The sequence below is a fragment of the Cricetulus griseus genome, chromosome 4, assembly GCF_003668045.3.
Source record: "Cricetulus griseus strain 17A/GY chromosome 4, alternate assembly CriGri-PICRH-1.0, whole genome shotgun sequence".
Lineage (NCBI taxonomy): Eukaryota > Metazoa > Chordata > Mammalia > Rodentia > Cricetidae > Cricetulus > Cricetulus griseus.
In genome coordinates, this window is record NC_048597.1 from 607,267 (window position 1) to 632,273 (window position 25,007).

Sequence of the window (25,007 nt, forward strand, 5' to 3'; positions counted from 1 at the left end):
ACGCATGGATGGCAGGGACTGCCCACTACTAAAGACACTAAGCCAGGGCTGTTTGAAGCATTTACTACCAGACTTTTTGTTGTGACAAGCCTGGATGAACTCTAGATGATCCTGTAACCGCTCCACCTTAGCCAGGCAGGGAATAGTTTTCCTGGTAGTCTAGAAAAGGTATTGTTTGGACAGGTGCTAAGAGGCAAGGCTGTGATTGGTCCAAACAAATGGCTGTGATTGGTTCAGGGAAAATGTCTGTAAGTGGTCAAGCAAATGCTGTGATTGGCCTGAACACCCCATCTTGAACTATGCAAGTAGGCTGTTCCTGTTGAGGTTTACACAGGCAATCAGCTGGGAGACCCACTCTGGGGCTGCCTCCCTGGTGTTGCAGCCTTGGTGTCAATAAAAGGCCTCTTCCTAGAAGGTCTTTTTTGCTTACTTTTAGAAATGTGGGCCAAGCTAACATGGAGAGAGAGCAGCAGAGGGCAGCGCTAGCGACGTGGCAGAGTGAGAGGCAGCAGGGACAGCTGAGCAGTTGGTTGGCCAAGCTGTGTCAGCTGAAAGGAAACTGATGGCTTCATGAAAGAAGTGCTGGGTACCATAGCCTCCCAAGTAGCCCTTGACCAGTCACCCAGCCTAGCAGCCAAGCTATGAGAGAAGTCACGATGGAGAAGGGTAGAGATATACACAGGTAACAGATATAGATGACGGATGTAAATATATATAGAGAAACAATCTCAACAACCTCATGGATGGAAGCAGGGGGCCTCCCTGAGGGTTCCCTGCTACCAACTAAAGGAAACTGGGTGGGACTTAGTTTTACTTGGTATATACTGAATATGGAGTATTCCTCTGTTTGCTGGACTTCCGGGAAGTGATTCAGTACTTGGGAACTGACCTAGCTGACATTACTTCCGTGAGGGATTCAGAACATCATGGCATTGTGGGGAGGTCATTAAGGTGGGAGGTGCAGTCCAGCTGGAAGAGGGCACCTGGAGAGGGTCTAGAGCTTTATCTTGCCCTGGCCCTCTCCGGTATGTGTTCCTTTTATCTGTGTGATGGATGGCATGATATGAGTTTCTCTGCTCTGCTTCAATTTCCTCACCATGATGGACTGGCACCTCTGAAACCATGAACAACACAAATCCTCCTGTAAGGCACCGTGTCCTAGCCATGGGCAAGTAACTAATAAATACACACCCTTTGACACCCAATGCTGGATAGATTGATATTATTTTTTGTGTGTGTATGTAATATGAATGAGTGAAAGCATGTACATATAGGCAGGTATAATTGCAAGTGTGTGCATGTGTGTTGTGCTGGTTAGTTTTATGTCAACTTTACACAAACATAAACATATCTGAGAAGGACCCTTAGTCGTCTGGCCTGTGGGCAAGCCTGTGGCACATTTTCTCGATTGATGATTGACATAGAAGGACCAAGCCCACCATCTGAAGGACCAACCCAGGGCAGGTGATTATGGGTGCTATAACAAAACAGGCTGAGAAAGCCATGGGGAACAAGCCAGTAAACAGCACTTCTCCATGGCCTCTGCATCAGCTCCTGCTTCCAGGTTTCTGCCATGAGTCCCTGACCTGACTTCTCTCAGTGATGGATTGTAACCTGAAAGATGTAAGCTAAAATAAACTTTTCCTTCCCCAAGTTTCTTTTGGCCTTGCTGTTTTATCATAGCAACAAAAACCTTAAGATATGTGTGGAGGCCCGAAGTTAATGTGAATGCCTTCCTCAGTAGCTCTTCTCTATTGAGGCAGGGTCTCTTGCTGAACACAGAGCTCACCAATTCCAGATTGTCTAGCTGGCCAGCCTGCTCTGAGGATCCTGTCTCTGCCTCCACAGTGCAGAATTACAGGAAGCCACCATGCTTGCCTGCTCTGACGTGGATTCTAGGGCACCAAATCCCAGTCACCATGTTTTATGAACTGAGCCATCTCCCCTGCCCTGGAAGGATGTTTTTGGTCTATACTATTGGTCTGCGCTGACTGGAAAGTAACAGTAGGCAAGCCTCAAAAGCTATGCTGTTTTGGATGGCTAGTCTTGGCTGTGGGCTGTCAGCCATTGTTGGTTAACTATGAATCAATCTAATAAATCATATATATTCATTCTATCGGTTCTGTTTCATTAGAGAATCCAGACTAATACACTGTTCTCAACCAGATATATGTTATATTTCAGGTTGTGGCCATCTAACAAATGTTACTTTGGCCATCTGGCTTGTTTTCTATACAATGTCTACATGCCATTCCAGTTTGGATGAAGACCAAAGAAGGAACAGATTTGGGGCTTATTAGTTTTGTTGTGAAGAACACAAATGCAATTGTGCTTTCCTGTTACTTTAGCACAAGTCATGTGCTAGGTAAGTTTTCATATCAATGGAAAGCACAAGGAAACAGTGGTACCCCAAGCTTATAATGCAGGGGGACCATTCCTCTCTCCTTGAGACATCACAGCTATTGTGTCATCCCAGCCCAGTGCTTCAGTCACAGGTCTGTGGTGAGGCTGGTGTGAGCATACCTACTGCACTGACAGCTGTGTAAAAGCAGAGTGACACAACCCCAGGACACAGTGACAGCAAATAGCTGCATGATTGGCTTTGCATTGGCATACCAGGATTTTCATGATTATTTTGTGTACCTCTGTTTATAAAGTTTACTGCAAAGTCATATGCTTTGCTATACAGCAGAAGCTGCAAACATTGTGCTTTTTAGGTTTCATTTATTTTTTAGACTTTATTATTTATTATTATTTTGGGAGGGAACATATTTGGCATAGCATCCATGTGGATGACAACTTTGTGGAGTAGGTTCTTTCTTTCCACATTTACATGGGTTCTGGGACTCCAACTCAGGATTCCAGACTTGAATGGCCAGTACATTTACCCAGTGAGCCATTGTATCCACCCTTCTGTCTGGTGATTGGCCCATATTGCCCCGTTTTGTGTAAGTACCTCCCATGATGTCTGCATAACAAGAGCATCACTTGGTGATACTGTTCCCAGACCATATTTTCTATCACTAAGAAGCACATGATATAATCATACTGCAGATGATTTTTACCTTAGATTAAAAAAATTCTTGTGCTGGCTCAATTATTAGTTAAAACACAGGTAGTATTGCACACTCAGAACCAAACCCTCTGAAGTTGACATGAAGGTATTGCTTGTGGATAGATTCATATCAAAAGGTAACCTCATAAGTGAGCAACAGTTTACAAAACAACCTGCTCTTTGAAATCGTCATAATACTGAGCAATGGTCCAGAGACTTAAAACACACAGCTGTGTTCTAGAAGATTCCCAAGCACCTTGGGACTCACCAGAGATGTGCGGGCCACAGCTTCCACCACCGCATCAAACACCTTCTGGGGCAGGCGCAGGAGTGTGGTGCCGCTGTCCACAATGGCCTTGTCCGCATTATACTAAACCAGGGAAGGGAAAAGGCACTGAGCATGGTTGCATTTCTCATCCACATACTGTGACCCCCTTTCCATCACCTGTGTCTGTCATTGACAACTTCATGCAGCCACAGTAGCTCAGTGGTGACTATGAGTCACTTTATCTCCAGGGGCCAACCATGCCAGAGTTTTCACTCTAGAGATAAGGATTTTAGGCACAAGAAAGGGACAGGAACACAACCCAGAGTTCCCAGGCAGAGCTTTTTGCCTTCTTGGAGCTGCCCAAGTTGCCCTTCCCTCATGCCGGGCAGAGGGATGGGCCACTGGACTTTAGAGATTAAAATGACCCTTTTAAAAGCCACTTCTAAAAACTGCTCAAAATCCACTACCCAGTGGACAAAGAGAAGGACAACTCTTGATGGGTGCCCACATTTGCATTTGGGAAGGAAATTTAACAACAACATGCACATAACACACACTCTGTATTTAATGTGATACAAGCCTGGAGACTTCAGTGCTAACTAAGGGCCTTTGACAGTACAGAGTGTGTACTTGGGACCCAACCCTATGGCACTGGAGTAGACCAACATTTTTTACAGGTGTTTGTAATCATGAGAACTCAGGGCAGTGTGGAGACAGGTGAGAGTCCACAAGAGGGGAAGTGCTATAGGGAGCTATACAGTCATTGATTGGTGAGCTCCAGAAGCCATTCTAAAACCAACACACAGAACTGAGGCCTCCTCAAACTGTCATAATTTTAATACCATAAAATAAAAGAAGCCAAATGCAGTGTGATACTGGGTATGTGGCTAAAATGTGTGTCTTCCTAGTGGCATTGTCAAGCTACTGAGCCTTTAGGAGTATTAAGTTGTGTGTGTATATGTGTGGGGGGAGATGTTTAAGGAGGATAAAGCTGGCCAAGATGACTGGGGAAGATAAAAATGAAGTTGGACACTGTCCTCAATACTCAGCACCTTATACTACAGTGTGTGTGCGTGCACACAAATGCACATGTAATTTACTGATTTGAACTCATCACAGATAAAGACCAGGTCTTCCTGTAAGGATCTTCTGAGCTACCCTGTAATATGACACACCTTATGAATGCCCAGATCTCAGTTAAATACTGAGTCTTCCCTACAGGCAGAATCCAACAGGAATGGAAGATACTTACCTCTCTGCAGTCCAGGTTGAGGCTTTGGCCTCCAATTTCCAATTTCAGGATCTCTATCTGATAGTACCATTCCTCTTTAATGGGGGTATACCAGATGTCTCCTTTATACAAACTTGGTTCAATCCCACCCAGCACCTGGGAAGAAAAACAGTTGCAAATGTAAGAGGTAAAAACTATGTGCCTACATCAGTAGCTTCCACAGAGAAGCATTTCTTTGGGGTAAAACACCATTCAAAACAGTACCTTCACTTTATTCTGATGCTCTATAGCCAGTAGTGATGCTTGAAATTTCCCCATTTATAGAAGGCTTTGGCGGGGTGGTGGGGAAATGTTGGGCATGCCCCACAATACTTTGCCCTAGTCTGACAAAGATGCTCCACTGGTGTCCCAGACATACAGTTCCACCTTCATGATACTGAGAGTTCCCTCAAACAAATGCAGTAGAGTAGTTAATCATCCTGACTGTCACTGATTTACTGCCTCAGAAGCCAGAGATGAGGGGAAAAGACCACAAGATTTCCTAATCAAGGCATTGTTTAAAACAATGCTACCCCACAGTCCTGGGTTGCTCCGTCCCTCCAGAAAGAGACAACAGAAGTACATGGGGCAGGTGGACTGTTAGCAGAAGGCAATGGCTGGTGCTGATCCTCTGCAGTGAGAACAGGGACTAGACACACCTCCCAAAGAGGGGTCCTTCATATCTTCTGTACTTTGAGGAAGGTTGGTCTGCATCCTCCCTAAGGGATAGACTGCCCTGATTCCACTTCATTCTAAACATTTTTCGGGTGCTGTGTGCCTGTGTGTGGGCGGAACAAAGGGAAGGGAGTGAATGGGGAGGGAAGACAGGACAGTGGCTGTTTCCCATCAAGTATATGGAAATCATATGTGTATATGCCCTGCCTAGAGGGGGACCACATGCTGCAACTCTCTACTGCCCTTACACGCTGGTGCATCTTCCCACAGAAAGCCAGCTGTTTTGTATATTCTCAAAGGACAAATAAGGCAACTGGGGTAAGGTTTGGAGAAGCAGAAAAAAAAATGGCTGGACCATTATCCATCTTCTAAAGGTTGTATGACGAAGTTTATTAAGTTATCATTACATCCTGTTAGGGTGCCTAATATTTAGTGGTGGTTTCCTATAAGGTACCCGACCAGTACCTATATTACATTGTGTGTCTAATAGTTCCAATTTGTTTTTTAATAAAACAGAAAACCCATCAACTTTGTGATTTTTTTTCATCCCTTTAAGACTAAAAGATACCCACAAGACTACCTCCGTTGGTACCAGATCCGGCTACTGGCAATCCGGCCCCACACATCTGCATGGAGAAAATGTCTGGAATCTTCGCTTGGGCCACCAGGGAATCAAAGAAGGTCTCAAGAGAGCTTGATGGCTGCACAAAGGTGGGAAAGACAGTTACTGCGTTGTGACCACTGTGAAGACAGGGGTGACCTGGTGTTGTCAGCTTTCCTCTCTTTTGGTATTCTACTTAAGAGTCTTCATGGTTAATCAACACATATGCTTGAAAACAGGTGAGATCACTCAGAAGTCTCCCACCTTGCTTCCTCCTGTCTGACAGTTGAGGTTCTACCACAAAAGTGTGGTATCCCAGGGAGCTATTAGGATGCTGCCAAGCTGTTTATCACCATTTCAGTATAGGAGGTGTGTGAACTTGTGGTAGTGGGTTACTGATCTGGGTTTAGGTACTTGGGGTAAGAGAACACAGTCACTCTAAGAGTCCTGCCTACCTCCAAAGCCATCCAACGTACAAGTAACCATTGGCCTACAAGGACCATGCATCTGTATCCCAGCCCCTGGTACTCGAGCCATCACTGGCTTCAACAATCAGGATACTCTCCACTGTAGGATTGCAGACTCACTGTAGGATTGCTCAGTGCCTCTCCTGCATGGAGCTACATGTTTGAAGGACAACTCCATTTCACAAGAGTGTCCAAGGTGGAGAGGATGCTCTGTAAACAGCTTTGGGCTAGGAAGGAAGGTAGTTGACTTTGGCTTTCACAACTGGGAGACACCAGGGCTGGCTAACATGAGTGGCCAGAGTTTTGTTTTTTGCTTTCATCTGAGACAGAGTTTCACTATGCTGCCTAGGTTGCTCTTCAACTCAGCAGTCCTCTCAAGGCTTTGACCTTGAGAATAGCTGGGGTTACTGGCCATGCAGCACCATGCCATGTTGGGCTGTCAGTTTCCTCAGACAAATGTAATGCTCAGCTGTGGCAGCCGAGTGCCCATGGTCACTCTGAAGGAATAGCTGCTTACTAGCCCTGAGAACTTGAAGCTCCTTTATGAATGAGATAGGAGCCTCCTCACTTGCTCAGTCCATTTCCCTTTGGCTACCTGCTCCTTCTGTCTCTACTCCTATAGCCTTACCCTTGGCTTAGCACTATCACCCCATGTGATCTCTGCAGAAAGGCTATATACCTGGATGGACTGAAAGACAAAGTTCACCAAGGGGTGGGTGGGGTATGGTGGGGACTAATCTTGGTCCCCCTTCCTGAGTGGCAGCAGAGGATGAACACTTGGTTCATGTTTGGCTAGTCCTTGGACTGGTCCTGAATAGTTTGACTAGGTCTTTGTTGCCTTATCTAGCAACTGTGACCAAAGTTGCCTGTCAGATCAGTTCTGGGGTTTAAGAGGCCCAAGGTCTTTGTATCTAAAGAGCCTGATGTTGCAAGATATTTGATTACACTGTGTAAAGAATGTCACTGTGATTGGTTTAATAAAAAGCTAAATGGCCAATAGCTAGGCAGAAGGTACAGGCGGGACTTCCCAACAAAGAGAGCTCTCAAAACAGGAAAGGGGAAGTTGCCAGCTGGACGCAGAGGAAGCAGGGCTTGCAGGGGGAGAGGTAAAAGCCACAAGCCACATGGCAGCACATAGATTAATAGGAATGCGTTAAAGTTATAAGAGCTAGTTAGAAACAGGCCTAAGCTGAGGCCGAGCTTTCATAATTAATAAGAAGTCTCTGTCATTATTTGGGAGCTGGCTGGTGGGACAGAGAAAGACTTGTGACTGCCTGACACATGCATATCTCAGACATGGTGTTATTCTATGAGTCATCTTTTCCTTAGGCCCTGGGCCTCAGAATCTCACAAGGACTAAAAAAAAAATAGAGTTGTTCACAGCCAACCCTGCAAGATCCTTACCTTCTGTGTGCCGTGGAGCTCGGCATCTGCAGGATAAGATGCCCCCTAGTGGTTGTGATGCATGCCCTTTGGAGAATGACCTGGGACTCACCAGGTACCCACACTAGGATCACCACCCAGTCCTTGGCCATCCACACTATTTCAGGAATAAGACATTTGACCTAGGCAACCCGACTGGTCCTTCTAGATGCAGCCCACTCCCTCCTTACAGAGACTACTACTAGGTCCTCCAATGGCTAGCCTGAAACTAACCATTAGTAATCTGGGGATTTCATGGATGAAAAGATAAAAGGGTCATGTGGAGAGTCTGGATGCCTCCCCAGAAACCCCAAAGTAGTCTGTTCTCATGAAGCTTTACACATCATTAATTACATTTAATTTAGGATTGTTCTTCAGAATAATTAGCATTAAAATCATCTCATCCTTCATTTCCAATCAAAGGTATGATTTACCCAAGGTCACACGATCAGCAGAAGGGACTTGGGAACCCTTGTCCCATGCCAGTCTTCACATCTATGAAGTCTGTCCACAGTGCCAAGGACAAAGGGGCTCTTGAGCCAGTCCTGGCTCTGCAACAGAGTGAGAGTGGCCTGGGGCTAGTGTTTCAATCGATGCTAAACCTCTTCATTGAAGCAACCACAAATGTAAATGGAACACAAGGGCCTCACAGGGTCTGCCTCACAGGACATAAGCTGCATGAATGGCTATCTTGTGATGTCCTCTGACCAGGATCTGACAGGCACTTGGTAACCCCTGTTTATCCAGGAGACTTTAAGGGCTTGGAATTCCCACTTTGTTGCCCCGACACACCATTGTTAACAGACTGGAGCTGAGCACATATTCTCCAGGCTGGTGAACAGTCTTTTCTGGATTGTCCTGGGCCAGACAGGTCCATGGATCCTGTGGGTGCACTCTAGTTTGGGCCTAAGCCACTGAACTAGGGAGCAGTGCCCAGTAGCAGGGCCAGCACAGGTGACCCCTTCTGCTTTGCTAAAGTTCATAATACCTGCCTGTCTCCCAGATACAGCCCTTCTGTGAATCTGCCTGCCTCTGGCAGCTGCCCCAGGTACATCCTCCCTGCCTACCCTCTTCTAGCACACCAATATTTCTTTGGATTGATCCAAACACACACACAGGACATGACCCAATCCTGTCTTGGGAAGGCTCTGATTTTGTAAGCTCAGCATTCCAGCATTTTCTCCTGGTCATTCCTGCAGGGGCTGGCTGTCCACAGAGCATTTGATTACATGCCAGTTGATAATGTCTCCCCAAGAAGTCACCTGGGGTGACAGGATAGCAGTGCTCTCAGCGCTGGGTGAGCACCTCTACCATTTTGAAGGTTTAGTGTAACCCATAGACCTCTTCTTCATATGATCCCGAGAGATTAATTATATGTATATGTTTTCCTTTAATGCCACCCTCATCAACATTTCTAAGCAAACTCCACAATCTACAGGACTCACATTCTGAAAAAAGAAAAAAAACCAAAAAGCCAAACAGAAATTAAATAAACAAAACAGTAACAAAACCGAGCTGGAACTATGGTCCAGTTGGTAAAGGGCAGGAGCATGAGGCCCTGAGGTTGATTAGCCAGAACTCAAGTAAAAAGCCAGATATAGTGGCACACGCCTATAATCCCAGCACCAGGGAGGCAGAGACAGGGGGTTCCTGGAGTTTGCTGGCTAGTCAGCCTAACTGAATTGGTGAGTTTCAGGTTCACTGAGAGACAGTCTTAAAAAAAAATAAGGTGAAGAATAACTGAGGAAGACACTTAATACCAACCTCTGGTCTCTATTCATTTGTGTGATGCTCAGCCCCCAACACATATACACATATGTATACACACAAAACAAAATAAACAAACAAAAAACTAACATTGTATCTTAAAGGAAGTTACTCTAAGCTGCAAACATACCTAGAAACTTCATTGTGTGAACACTCATCTCATTAGCTATGTGATTCTTAGGCGGCTGTTATCCAGGATAACCCTGGATCCCTGTGCTGGTACCTTTAATGACTAGTTTTCACAGCCTCATCACCTCATCTGATTAACTTGAACAGGCATATCTGCCTTACCTTGGCCAAGGCAGCATAAGCAAGTCCGAGAATTCCATTCCACTTAATCCCAGGCAAAAAGAAATTCTCAGACTCAAAAATAGTGGCAATGTTGACCAGGAAAGAGCTGTTGAAGCCTTTGGGGATGGTGACAATATCCTCACCAACGATGCCAGTCCAGCTTCCCTGTGTGTACTTCACAGTGACATCAAAGCCCTTAGGGTGGTATGTGCTGGATCTGCAGAAGAAAAGAAACATTTGTGGTATTCTGTCTATAGGCCTGTGCTCTTTGAACCACCACTGTGGTACAGCTGGTCATTGTAGGGGAAGCTGTAGCCATGCCTACTTAGGGGCTGGCTACAGGTGTGCCTGACCACGCTTGCAAGGGCGTGGTCAGGGTGAAGTAGAGTGACTGCGTTTTCTCTTTCGGTTTCACTTTGGTACTGGCTGGACAGACTGCTGCTGTGCCGGCCTGCTAGGTTGCTCTGTAAGGCTTTCCCCTATTAAATACCCTTATATTTCTACCTGACTCTGTATTGGTAATTTCTCACTATAGGTCATCATGTTTTACAGTGATCCTTTACAGTCTAAAGGAAGTGATGCTCAGTAGAAAGAGGTGTTCACGTTGACCAAGGCACCATTATTCACAAGACATAAGCATGGACAACTTGGGAACTGTTGCCAGGCCACATGGAAGGGATGTCATGGGGTTGGCATGTAACCCTGGAGTTGAATTCTTCTCCCATGCTTAAGTCAAACCCCTGAGTCAGGTGCTTCATCTAGCCACCTCATTTTCTGAAGGACCCCAGATCTGGGAACACCCTGGGCCATCTGACTTTGCAGGGTCACTGGGCTTGCACTCTGCAACATAGAGCAGGAGGCTTCATTAGCTTGTCTCACAGTATGGGACTGAGATTCATGTAACCCATGTGAAGTGACGAAGACTAAGCCCAGGCTCTTCTGAGTACCCTAGTCTCACAGCCCTTCCCCAATGCCTCAAAGTTGATACTGCTATCATAATACAGTCAGCAAAACTGATGGCATGCTGTGGTGTAACCTAGAGCCTTGCATGTGTGTAGCCCTGAGAGTAAGAGGTACTGAGTTAGGATCACAGAAGCACAGTCAGGCAATGGAGAGGTGGGTGGGAGTGCTCCCTCTCCAGGTGCTCCGTGAGGAGAGACCACATGTGAGGACATGAAATATCAGGCCACAATGAGTGAGTCAGAACAGCCGGGGAATAAGGCAGAGTGAGGTCGGAGCAAGCAACTTGATGGTGGAGAGGATCTCTGATAGGTAGCCACCTGCTGGAGCTCTTAGTGGAGACAATGGACTAAAAGGCTGTCTGAGAGAGGACCCCGGTGCCAGGCTCTGGAATCTCTAACCATGAAAGGTCATTCTTACACTGTATTAGTCTGGAAATTCTGTAGGGTATGGGAAGAGACCCAAGGAAGATGGTGAGCATTCAAACCAGGTTCCCACAAATTCCTAATGGAGTGACAAATCACCAAGCATTTCCTAAGACTCCTGTTTGCCTAAATTTCCACTGAAATTTAACATTAACTCTGCAACAGAACCTCAAGTTAATACATCTCTGTTATCTGCACAAATACCTTTTATAATCAAGGAAAGAATGTAACAAGAGAGAGAAATGAAGTAAACACTGTGTACACAACTGTGTCCGTTAATCTGCACTGTCCATAGGGCCAGGCTTGGGATCACCTAGGACACACAGCTCCATCTGTGAGATGTTTTCTAAAGAGGTGTAATCGAGGCTGGAAAAAACACTCCAAATGTGGGTGACGCTATCCCATGGGCTGGGGGTCCCAGAGAATAAAAAGGATTACGGAAGAAACATGAACACCAGCATTCATCTGTCTCTGCTTCCCGCCTACAGTTGCAATGTGACCAGCTGCCTCATGTTCCTGCTGCCCTGGCTTCCCCACCAGGATGGATTATGTGATGGTGGGTGTCAACTGTCAACTTGACAGATCTAGAATCACACATGGGAGGCGGACCTCTCTGAATGCCTATAAGTAGATTGATTACTTTAAATTAACTGAGGTGGGAAGACACACCCATTGTGGGTGAGGCCAGTCCTTGAACAGGGGAATCTTGGATTATACAGATTGAGAAGGTGAAGCAAGCATGTATTGTTCTCTTTCTGACTGTGGATAGGATGTGTGTGACCAGTTACTTCACGCTCCTGCCGCCTAACCTTCCTACCTGCCGCCTAACCTTCCTACCTGCCGCCTAACCTTCCTACGGTGACTGTGAACTAAAAAACCCTTTCTCCCTCCTTCAAGTTGCTTTTGTCCACAGATTTCATCCCAGCAAATTAAAGACAGTAAAGCAGACTATATTCTCACATTGTGATACAAAATAAATCTTCCTTTTTTCTAGAATCATAATTGACTCTTTAATTTAAAAAAATTACAGGGAGCAATTTCTACCATATTTTATAAAAGTACTACAATAGCAAATATTTTCAATGCTCTCTCCTTTCTTTTATTGTACTATTTCCAACTGATGGCGCATGTGTCCTTAAAATAGAGAGTTTCCATCCTTTAGTCAAATGTCAACATTAAAGTTTTTGAGAATTTCATTGCTTTGCGTGTGGGCAAGAAGCTACTAGCACATTTTAGGTAAATAAACTTCTTTAAAAAAAAAACAACTATGAGGTCATTTATGTTTAAAACTTTCAGGATAATTCACAGAAAAAATATATATGTATTCCAAATACAGACTGAAGCACTGGCTGTCTAGCTATGAAAATTTAAAGGTACAGAAGCTATTTAAAAAAAAAATGAAACACAGTCATTCTCCTTGGTGCACTACACATAACTGAAAAACCAGCATTGTTATACCAGGTTGTTAGGATCTTAAAAAAAAAAATCACATGCTTTGCTTAGTAGTCCATTTGTGCTTAAAATATTCATAGGCATGAGAAACTTCAAGAAAAGACATCTTTACATGGTCATCAAAAGAAAGTTACACATTTTCTTTTTTAAATTGCACTGTTATTTAAGCTGCTTTTCTAAAGTCAGAGCCTCCTTTGCAGCATGCACAGTGTTTCAGGTCTGATTAGCAACTTGGGGAGGCCCCTCTGGTATGAATGAAGCAAAAAAAAAAAAAAAAATGACCAAGCTGAAGATATTAACCTGGCCTTTGGAATGCACTGCCAGTCACCCATGCCTTCTCCACTCTCATCTTAAGTCTACATCTACAAGGGGCTTTATTTCTTCCAGATCTAGTTTGTTTGCATTCTGTTCATCATGTTAACTTCAACATGGTTGGGAGCCTCTTACTGACCTCTTCCCCGAGAGGAAACCATCCATCCTGGTGTGAATCAGCCAGCAGCATGGCTCCATCACCATGACAAACTGACTAAAGGAAGAATAGAAGTATACGGTTTTGAGAACTGCAGTTTGCACCCAGTGCAGTCAGTAGTGGTTGAAGTCTTCCTAACGCCTTCCTTCTTTTAGTACTGTCAGGCATTTTGCCATAGTCATGAGAAAAGTAATACAAACCTCCCAAGAATGGGCAGACAGGGAAAGAAAAATGGTCGTAGACACGGGCAGGCTGAGACCCTGGTAACACCCCAATACTTGCCTATGTGGTGTTCTCAGTAAGACCTTTGGGGCATGAGTTTTTGAGGGCGGACCAAATGGCAAGTATAGTGCTGATGCAAGCTCAGGCACACAGGAGGAAACAAACACGTCTGTGGTGAAAGGCAGCAAGGAAAACAAAGGCTGAAGTCTTAAATCATTTGACAAACAGGTCAAGTTCAGAAACAATGGCAGAACGACTGAACACTGGAGTCACCACACCTTTTCTATGAGGGGTCTACAAAGGCATGTCCTCAGATTTGCTCACCTTATAATCACTGCAGCAGGTGCCGGGCTGTGGTGCTGTATCAAGAGAATGGCCATAGACTATATAGAAGCAAATGTATGTGGCTGTGCCCCAATAAAACTTTATTTATAAAACCAGCATTCAGTTAATTTGGCCCACTGTCTACAGTTGTGGACCCTTTGAGCTAACTAGCAGATCAGCTATTTTCCCCGGTCACTTCCCCAAGCTGGGCTTTGAATGACATTTTATTTTCATCTCATCTAGGCTCAGCATGTTCCTTAGAATAAGAACCTGAGCCACACCATACCACATGACACGTTTTTGGGTTTCCTGTTATGCCTTACATGGATAGGTCTGGACCATACCATGCCATTTGCAGAGAACAAAAAGGCAGTAGGACTCACAGTACCACACTCCACATACGAGCTCACTCACTCACTAGCTGTATTATTTTGGTACAAGCTATTGAATTGTCTGCTTCAGTTCCCTAATATTCCAGGATAAGCCAGAACTGTACCTCCTGAGACTACCTATGCAGACTGGAAAGGTTAATCTGTGACAAATTTAGAACAAAATCCTGGCTTCCAACCAGTGTGCAACAAACAGCCACAATTAGTGTAATTATCAAAGGGCTTCCTGGCTTTCTCCAATCTACGAGCTACCAGTAGAAAACTCAAGGTTGTTCTAGAAAATACACCTATAGGATGGCACCACTGAGTACCCTAAACTTAAAGTCTGACTGCCTCTCAAAAGGGGGGGTAACAATTCCTGATGTGGGTAACTCGACTGTGGAGGAAGAGGCACAAGGTCTTGTTTTAGGTCCCTGGTCAGCAGGCTTCTACACAGTCCAGTGCTATGATCTGGACTGGCACTGTCCACCAGAACCTGCTCTGATGATGGTGCTGTTCCGCGTCTCTCTCGCCCATTATGGAAGCCACATGTGGCTACTGGAATGTGATGGTGCCAGAATGCTGAACTTTTATTTCCTTTCATTTAGCACTAATTAATTTAAACAGCTCCACATGATCAGTGACCACCCCTGTAGAAAACATTTTCCGAGAGGATGTAGGAAAACTCTAATTGTAAGCGCTCCCTCTTGGGGCTCCTTTAGGGAATCTGAAAGAGTAGGAGGAGGCCTGGGAAGCACCATGAGCAGCCCGAAGGTTATTAGCATATCACCTTGAGCACCTCACTTTAAAGTGATCTCCTCATCTTGATTTGCTAACATCCTACTTTTCTGACTCTGGATTTCTGCTCTCACTTGCTTTTCACATTAATCACATCAAGGGAAAACCCTGGATGGGCTTCTCATTTGCAAGGCCTCCAATCCAGATGCTCAGGCATGGCAAACAGTCAGGGATGTGGGTGGCCAGGAATGAGTCTGCTCACAGCAATAAAAACAATTTGAACAAGATTTGGAAGACATTCTGCCTCTGATCAGAGAGTCCAGGGAAAGCAGGACTAAAAGAAAGATCAGTTGAAGCCAAGAATGGAACTTCAGGCCATCGTGTTTCAAGAGAAAGCCACCATTGTTTCTAGACAACACAGAGAGGTGGAATTGCTGAATTCAAGGGCAAGTCCTTGGGTCAGCTCTGGCTCTACCAAGTCACCCCACCCAGGGAATGCCAAGGATCCTACAGGCTTCTTCACAAGACTTCAGTGCACACTGCTGAGTTTGGCATCAGTGGGCTTAGTGATTTGGACCTTGTGACTTGTCAATGATTTCAGAAGTGACCAGAGCTGAATGGATGGGAACCTTGAGCCTGTCCTGCTGGTTCAAGCCCTCAGGCTCCAAGGAAGCCAGCTCCTGATGGACAAGTCAACTACAGACAGTCTTGAAAAGTTATCTGAGCAACCAAGAAAAAGAACTGTTGCCTACAGCATGGAGAGACATCTGTGTGTCTCTGACCTCCTTAAAGACATTACCAGGTAGCCCTTTTGCTCCCTAATCTCACGTATAGGCATCCTTGAATAAAATGAATTGGTTCATCACTTAAGTGTTTCTGTGGGTTTTGTCCCAGATGGAGCAAGTGCAGGAGCATGGTAACATTAATAGACAAGCATGCTTAGACTCCTGAATGACAGAGGGTTAAATGAGGTGCATATTCCATCTTTCTCCAAGCCAGACTGACAGAGGCCATTTTATTGGCTGAAAAGAAAATGCATTTGAAAAAAAAATGTAGCCCTTTCCCTCTTGCTGCATAGTTAGACACCAGGGCATTCAGCAATGGCAAAGAGGGCTCATGATGGGGACAAGTCACACAAATGACTCACAGTGGTCCATCATCTTCCATAAATCAAAGAGATCTTCTCAAAGAACCTGGAGCCAAATCTCCAATTATTGCACAATGCTTCAGGAAGTACAAAACCTGAACATCTGAAAGACTGGGGGCTTGAATCAGAGGCTTCCATGCACAACCAGAAGCCTTATTATAACAAAGAAATCAGAGGGCCAAGTCGATACTCAAACATTGTAGGGCAGGGGCCCACCTCTCCACAAAGGCACCTTTGTCAGAGATCCAGAAGGAAAGAGACTGTTGTCTGGCTTCCATCAGATACAACAGTTGAAAAACCTTACCATGGCCAACATCAGCAAAAGTACTAGACAAATGATAATTTACATGGAGAGCAAATATTCTTTATAATAATTATGTCTCCGCTGACTCTAAGCACAAACAAGTTTCCTCCAATCTCAACAGTCCTCGCCAAGGAGAAGGCAGAAATGGCAAAGACGAGCACAGAGGGAAGTCTTGCTTTCCTAGACCTGGGTGTGTTCTGCTGTTCCTCTTTTATTTACTTAAAAGCAGGGGAAATAGATCTGAGGTGGCAGGGCTGAGGGGGTGTCTCTGTTCTTTTGTGGGCTTAGCAGGAAGGAAGGCTGAAGGGTCACAGCAACAGTGGAAAGCCCAGGAGTTCCTATTGACTCAGATGAAGGCAGGCCTGAGAAGCCCAGCTTACTGCACAGGATAAAGGGAAATTTTGGGCCACCTCCCACACACCTGGCTAGAGGCACAAAGTTCACCTGAAGGAGGAACGCAAAGCAGAGAGAAAGAGAAAGAGAGAGAGAGAGAGAGAGAGAGAGAGAGAGAGAGAGAGAGAGAGAGAGAGAGAGAGATTGAGACCTATTGGAGCCTGAGAACCAGGGTTCATCCTAACAACAAACACAGTAGGAGGTCGGTGAGAAAGCTATCTAAAGTTGACTAATTAACACTGAGTGGTAGAGAACACAGCATCAGCAACAGTGACTTTTATTTACCGTGGAACATTTCCAAAACTGCATGGTCTTGTCAAAAGATGCCTGGGTGCACTTTGGCCCTGATGGAGCCGAGAATGAGGCTGCCAAGGGGATGCCAGATAGTTGCCTCCGGGCTGGACATTGCCTTTACAGGTACCATATGCACCTATATGTCCATATCATCCTGACTCATGCTAGTCCCAGCTTTACAGCTTCCTTCCTGTGGATCTTACACCATCCGATGTGAGATAAGGAAAGAATTACCACACTGCTGGGAGGGCTTACCTGTTTCAGATTTGTGAGCTGGGACTTCCTGGTCTGCAAGGGGAATGGATATGCTCTGTTTTGGACTACTGGCAGGTCAGTGCCAAGAATGGTACAATCCTAGAAGAGGCAGCACATCTCTTTAAAAAATCCAGAGCCATCCACCTGCCACAGAGCTTCCTCAAGCTCCCTATATGCATGTGGGTGGAAAGCTATTTGTATGAGACAGGGGAACCTCCCTTTATCATTTCAGCCTAAGTATGTATCATAGGCAGGGTTAACATGTATCGGAACATTAACCAATGCACTAATGGAAGGCAGTTGACACTGTAGTTTTCAGCTCATGAAGGTTCTTCTTCATTTTAGAAAATCCCATCAACTACCCAAGATAAGCAGGTAACTGGCCTAAGCCAGTTGCCTCGATGGCCTACACTGGGTCTGTCTCACATTGGGCCCACATCCACACTGGTGTACAGCCTCCAGCGTCCTCTGTGTTCCTCTCACTGGATATGCTCATAGGATGTCCTGAGTACTTTACTCATTCCACTGCATGCATTCCTGCCCCTCAGGCTTGGTGGAGTGTCCCTCCAATACTTGAGACCAGAAGTAATTAATATTTCAAATTAAGTTTTTCTGAAATGTTTAAATATTTATAATGAGATACTTGGGGAAGAAGACCTGAACGTAAATGAAAGCTTCATATCTCTCTCTCTCTCTCTCTCTCTCTCTCTCTCTCTCTCTCTCTCTCTCTCTCTCTCTCACACACACACACACACACACACACACACACTTTACAAAGGTGGCCTGAAGGTCACTGTATACAGTAGTTTTGGTACATTTGTGTCACACACACACACACACACACACACACACATTACAAACATGGCCTGAAGGTCACTGAATACAGTAGTTTTGGAATATGTATGTTGTGACTGGCCTGAGGTCAGTAGTGGAACTTGCTCCTTGCAGGATCATGTGGGTATTCAAAGCATTTCATACTTGGGAGTATTTCATGTTTTGGATCAAATATGTAGCACCTGCACTATCTTAGCCTCGTAAGAATTATGCATGTGGTAGCTATAAGGTCTTTGATTTCATGTAGGAACATTACAAGGCATTTGTTGCAAGGGCTAAGTTCTGGAAGCTGGAATTCAGAAGACTCCTTGCTCCTTCATCTCCCAGGTTATAGGCTTAAACATGAGAGGTCTATCCTACTCCAGGGCAGCAGTCCAGAGGGTATGATGGGAGTGGGTGGGGGCTGTATAGAGACAGAGGCCTGGGTGAACCACTAGTGGGACCAGGACAAAACAGCAAAACTTCCAGAACCCAACCTGCTGGCACACACATAACCCAACCCCACTGGCACACACACAGATACTCCACCCACTCCACACACATGCTCACAGTATAACAATAACTTTTGGGCATGTCTTCAGTCCAAAATAATCACTGGCCAGGTGTTGTGCCTGAATGTCAATCTGATATTTTATCACTATGTAGAGTCATACAGAGGCTCTATGTTTCTTGAGGGAGGGACTGGCAGTATTATACTAAGGTGCTATGAGGTGCCACCCAGCACAGGTTGTCACTGCCCTCTCTAGCTGTGCAAACAGGAGACACTGATATTCCCAGCACCTGAGTAGAGCCTGATATGCTATGGGTGGGATACATGTGGGTGGGCTCACTCTGCACTACTTTCCCACACTGTGAAATGCAGCTCTTGTATAACCAAGGAACATATTACACTTGAAATTCCACAAGGAAATTTCCCCAAGGTTATCAGGGGGAACCTGATACAGATTCCCCGGGACAAGAAGTGCATGTATTGTGTGCATTCATTTACACATACGAGCACACAAGTGCATGCAAACACACACACATGTACAAATACACAAATATGCAACCATGTGCACAGCTCCCTTGAAATGAGAATGGTCTTCTGGCTGTTTCATTCTAATACATTCTCAAAGATGCAATCCAAGACACACCCCCAAGGCCAGCCACTGAAACTGAGGATAAACCACTCACCTCTCTGAGTCAAAGTAGGAGTCTACGTAGGAATGTGGGGCACCGGCCACAGCGAAGTTACTGCTTCCAGTGTCCACAAGAATCTGTAGCTTTTGTTTTTTAAGGAGAAAAGAAATGGAAAGTTTCAAGTTATTTGAAGACACACCAAGCACAACCCTTTATTGATTGGCAAAAACCAATCTCCCCACTGACTGAGGGAGAAATGTTAGAAAATGACATATAATATGATCTGAAAAACCCGACACAGCTCAGAGGATGCTGCCACAGCGGAGCCAAGTGGAATTTGCCTCAGATACACAGGAGCCTGTTCCAAACAGGTCTGTTAAACAAGGGGTGGAGAGATTTCGAGTCACTAATGCTTGCTAACACAGCCAGTTCCTTAGTCTCCCATGGGATTTTGCTCAGGTTCATCCCTAGCTGGGAAATACTTGCTTTTCCAAATATTTCTTGGAGTATCAGATTCACCATGGTCTCTGTTCCCCAGGGACCTCCCTCACTATTGGTCTTTCCTCCATCCTCTCCCTGCTGAGTCCCCAAAGACACTCATCACAGTATCTCCTTACTAGAATCTATTTTCATTTCATGGTTGCTTTGCCTGCATGTATGTTGGCAAACATGCTGGTGGAAGAAGAGGCATCAGAGGCCCTGGAACTGGAGTTACAGATGGTTGGGAACTACATGGTCAGTGCTGGGAACTGAACCTGGGTTCTCTGCAAGAGCAGCCAGTTCTGTTAGCCACTGAGCTTTGGCTCTAGTGAACAAGTATCTCTTTTTCAGCTTTAGTAAATCAATTGGAGAAATGAAGAGGCAGTGGTGGTGGATGTCTGCAATCCCAGCACTACAGAGGTCAGAGAGGGAGGATGGTGGGTTGGAAGCTAGCCTGGACTACACAGTGAGACCCCGTCTCTAACAAACAAAATCTCAAGCCAAAGGTCTAACGGTGGGTTTGGGCAGGATCTACACTCAACCCAAGATATCCCTAAAACTCTAATTATCCCTACAAGTCCCATTTGTTCTCCTTTCCCTCTTCTTGGGAGATGCCACTCTCTGTCTTCTATTGGAACAGGTGGGTTTCATCTGTTCTTCGACATTCGATAATCACGTGGTTTTCTTCTCTTTTGGCTGAGCTGCTTTTGAGATCCATACATGTTGTGGACTATCTGCTCTTTTCTTTCTACCACCAGGCTGCATACCATCACTTGCCTCTGCTTCTCCTGATGGACAGTTGGCGTACCTCTAGCTTCAGGCTATTAGATAAGGCTGCCTGGACATTCCTGTCTTTTTGTGAATGTGTTTCTATTTCTCTTGGGAATGAAACCTGCTGGGTCAAAGGTAGATGCCTTTAACTAAAAAAAAAAAAAAAGCCATGGGAATAGTTCCTAAGCCTAGATGCAGGATCTGTACCCCCATGGCACTGAGACATGGTCCACTGGGCTCATGTTCTCCATGTCCCTGTAAAAGTTGATGGTCCTGGTCTTTTTTGTTTCAGCCATCTAGTGGGTGTGGGATGCTATCTAATTGGCAATTACCCGGTGGCTAATGACATGCAGCTGTTGCCCTGTAAATCCATTGTTTGACTCATCTGTCCAGTAAACATGGGTCCCCAGGGGGTGGAGTATATTATACACCCTTTCACACCTAGCATCTATCCTCTGTGCAGACATGGACCAGCTGTTTAATGATTAAACACAGACTTTAGAAACAAGCATGAAATAAGTAGTTAAAGTCTTAAAGGTTTGAACACTGGAGTTAAACTACAGAAAGTGCTATTAGGCAGGTGAGGTATTTTTGTCGTTGTTTTGTTCTGTTTTTTTGTTTGTTTGTTTGTTTGGCTTTTCGAGACAGGTTTCTCTGTATTGCTTTGGAGCCTGTCCTGGCACTCGGTCTGTAAACCAGGCCGGGCTCGAACTCACAGAGATCCGCCTGCCTCTGCCTCCCAAGTGCTGGGATTAAAGGTGTGTGCCACCACCGACTGGCCAAGCCGGTGAGTGTTTAATCCAAGACCACTCATCAACAATTTTACTTCTGCCAGAACCCTCAGCTTGGCGAGGCCCAGAACATTCTATCTCTGGACCCCAGGATGCCACCCTTGCTGGGTTTTCCTCCTACTGCCCCTCTCTCTGCTTCACTGTCTGGCATTCTTCCAAGTCTGCTGGCAATGGCCCTCAGGGACCATGAAGAATTGTCACCTGCTTGCAGTGTGCTGATGACCCCAGGCTTACCTGCCCCTGGGCTTGGGGTTTACCTGTCCAACATATCTACCTGGATTTCTCTCATCCACTGCTGTTAGGTCTAAACCCCTGTCCCTGTGAGAGGAACAATGTTTATAAATGGGTCAGAGGTGATCAAGTTAAGAGGAAATCATTAGGTAGGGACCTAAAGCAGCCTGATCGGCATTCTCTGTGAGAGGAAAACTCTCATGAAGACAGCGGCACAGGGGCTGCCATGTGACAACAGAGGCAGGGTAGACCAGGAGCTAGAAGAGGCAAAGCAGATCTGTCCTTAACCTCAGAACCAGTGGCCTTGTCAACAACAACTTCATCTCAGATTTCTAATCTCTTGAACTCAGAACAAACTCCTGGTGTTTTAAGCCACATAGTTGTGGTACTGTGTGGTAGAATCCAGGAAAGAAAAATATTCAACCAGAAAAGAATCTACAAGATTCATAGGACTTTGCCATCTCAGTTAACATAGTCCTATAACATTTGCTCAGGGCAAACCCTTCAATTCTCCCTCCCCACATTCCACCCATCACCAGGTCCTATTGGATCCACCTTCTGGTTCCACATGGCACCTCTGCCCACTTTGTACCACCTCCATGGAGAACATGGGGGCCCATGTCATTGACACCTCTTGCCTTTTCCTAACTGATCTCCCCACCTTCTTCCTCAGTCTGCTCCCAGCAAGATGACCTCTGGCCTGTTCAGTCAGAGCTTGTCAGTTCTCTGCTCTTCCATCTTTCTTCAATGTAAGTCCCATGATGAATACCAATCTGGTCTTCAGTAAACCTTACCTCGTGCCACTCGAGCCCTTCTGACCACCGGTTGTCCTGGGAAACCAGGGTCCTGTGTTATGCGTGTGACATCACACTGCTTCTCCCAAGACATGTTGCTGACACCTTTTTAATGATGTGGCCCTGACCACCCTTTGAGCTTCCATCCCTGTCCCTGCAAGCACCACCTGTTCCTTTTCCCCATTCCTGCTCCTGTGGCACTACTGGTCACTTCTACCCTGATAGAGATGCAAAGATGTTCCATAATATCCACCGAGTATCCAGTGCACTACAATAACATGTTCACCCTCTGGGGACTGTGCCATCATCACCCTCATGCCACAGACGGGGAAACTGAGGTACAGAGAGGCTGCCCTTCTCAGTTATATGAGGGTAGTAGCAGAATCAATGTTAGAGGCCAGCCAGTGTGACCCCAAATGTGCTCTTACCCAATCAGCTTCTCTCTAGCTCTGTGACTCACTCCATCCTGACATTCTCATTGGCCTTTCCTCTCAGGGCTTTCTCTCAATGACAAGGACTTTTGGCCCCCACACACACACACATTATGTTTCCAATGCACAGAAAAGAGCCAGGCACAAAGTAGTCACTGAATAGACAGTTAATTTACTCTCAGCTGAAGACACTAACTTTGCCCTTGGTACAGAGGTGACATAGACAGAAAAATAAGCACACAGGCCATGGAAATAGTCTAAGCATAGAAAGCTGTCGAGCTCAAACTCTGCAGGGATGGCTTTGGGGATGCTGGTTTCTTTCTCTCAGCTCTACAGGATTGTTTGGATTGACTTCAGATCGAAAAGAATATGAAATAGATGTGTGCTCATGAAATCCAATTCAAGCCAAAAGCTGGTGTTCGCCAGCCCCAAGTTCTGAAGCTACAATATGGATTGTATCTGAGTGTCTCATAAACATACAATGGCCACCAAATAAATATCCATCTACAGTCAGTCCCTGGCATCTGAGGCACGTGGTTCAAGACCCTCTGTAGGTATCAAAAGTTCACAAAGGTTCAAATCTTGAAATAAAATGCTGTATAACTGGCCTGTGACCTACATACATAATCCCATATACTTTGTTTACATTTGTTCATTTATTATTTATTTATTTAGAAACAGGGTCTTACTTTGTAGCCCTGACTGGCCTGGAACTCACTCACGATGTAAACCAGGTTGGTTCCAAACTCATAGAAATCCACCTGCCTCTGCCTCCTGAATGCTGAGATAAAAAGGCATCCACCACCACACCTGACCACAAATACTTCAAATGACCTCTGGCTTATTTGAAGTATCTAGCACAATGTAAATCCTATGAAAATAGGTATATTGTTTGTGGAATAATGACAAGTCTGTGTGTGGTCAACCCAACATATATATGTGAACGTGTGTGTGTGTGTGTGTGTGTGTGTGTGTGTGTGTAGACCAGAGGTTGATCTTTTGCGCCTTCCTCAATTGTTTTCTGCTTTAGTTTTTGGGACAGGGTCTCTCACTGAATCTGGAGTGCCTTGATTTAGCTAGGCTGACTGAGTAATCAGCTCCAGGGATTGCCTGTTTCCACTACCCACCTTCCAAGGGCTGGAGTTATAAATGTGCACTACTGTGCCCAGAATTTTATGTGGGTGTGACAGATCCAAACTTAGGTCCTCATGTCTGCATGGGACTTTATCAACCTAGCCATCTCCTTAGTCCTGCATTAAAAAATAATTGTGTGTGTGTGTGTGTGTGTGTGTGTGTGTGTGTGTGTGTGTATGCATGTATACATGTGTGTAGGTACCCACATGGTATTGGATCCCCTGGAGCTGTTGCGAGCTACCTGACATGGGTGCTAGGAACTAAATTTAGGTCCTCTGGATGAGTAGTGAGCACTCTTAACTTCAAAGCCAGTAGTATATCATGCCATATATCTCTAGCCATATAAATCTATCATATGCTCGTGTGTGTGTGTGTGTGTGTGTGTGTGTGTGTACACATACATTTTGTGTTGGTTTGAATAGGAATGGCCCCTGTAAGTTTATAGATTTGAAGGACTGGCTATTAGGAAGTGGTGCTAATTGACAGGGATTAGGAGGCATGACCTTGTTAGAGTAGTTGTGGCCTTGTTGGAGGAAGTGTGTCACTGGGGGTGGACTTTGGGGTTTCAAATGCTCAAGCCAGGCCTCGTCTCTCTTTCTCTCATTGCCTGCTGCCTGTGGATCCAGATGCAGAGCTCTCAGCTACTCTCTAGCACCATGTCTGCCTGCAGGCAACCATGCTTTCTTCCTCAATGACAATGGACTGAACCTCTGAACTATAAGCCAGCCCTAATTAAATGCTTTCTTCTATAAGAGTTACTGTGGTTGCCGGGCATTGGTGGTGCACACCTTTAATCCCAGCACTTGGGAGGCAGAGGCAGGCGGATCTCTGTGAGTTCGAGGCCAGCCTGGTCTCCAGAGTGAGTGCCAGGATAGGCTCCAAAGCTACACAGAGAAACCCTGTCTCAAAAAACCAAAAGAGTTGCTGTGGTCATGTGTCTCTTCACAGCAACAGAGTGTTGACCAAGACTCTCTTCCTTGTGAGGTTTGCTTCTCTTCTCCCATCATGTGGATACCAGGGATTGAATTCAGGTTCTCATGCTTGGCAACAGGAACTATTACCAGTGCAGAGTCATCTTACTGGCTGGGGGTTTGCTTTCCAGAACTGTATTTCCCACAATGGCTGAGGCATCCTATAAGGTAGTAAGTTCATCACCTCCTGCCAGCCCTGGGTCCAAACTCTGTTCACCCAACTCTATGCTATGTCCTGAGATCCTCTCAGGGGAGCTCAGCCTGTACCCCAGGATGGACATCAT

General features: G+C 45.4%; 1 protein-coding gene across 2 annotated transcripts in view; it reads right to left on the reverse strand.

Moving 5' to 3' along the window:
* Bace2 (beta-secretase 2) overlaps positions 1-25,007 on the reverse strand; it is a 78,816-nt gene that overhangs the window by 17,659 nt on the left and 36,150 nt on the right. For both annotated transcript variants that reach the window (XM_035444497.1, XM_027415710.2), the window contains exons 2-6: positions 19,175-19,263; positions 9,817-10,033; positions 5,841-5,969; positions 4,576-4,710; positions 3,324-3,425 (exon numbers count right to left, since the gene is read on the reverse strand). In XM_035444497.1, coding sequence (XP_035300388.1) covers positions 3,324-3,425; positions 4,576-4,710; positions 5,841-5,969; positions 9,817-10,033; positions 19,175-19,263 — 672 coding nt within the window. The remainder of the gene's footprint in view (positions 1-3,323; positions 3,426-4,575; positions 4,711-5,840; positions 5,970-9,816; positions 10,034-19,174; positions 19,264-25,007) is intronic.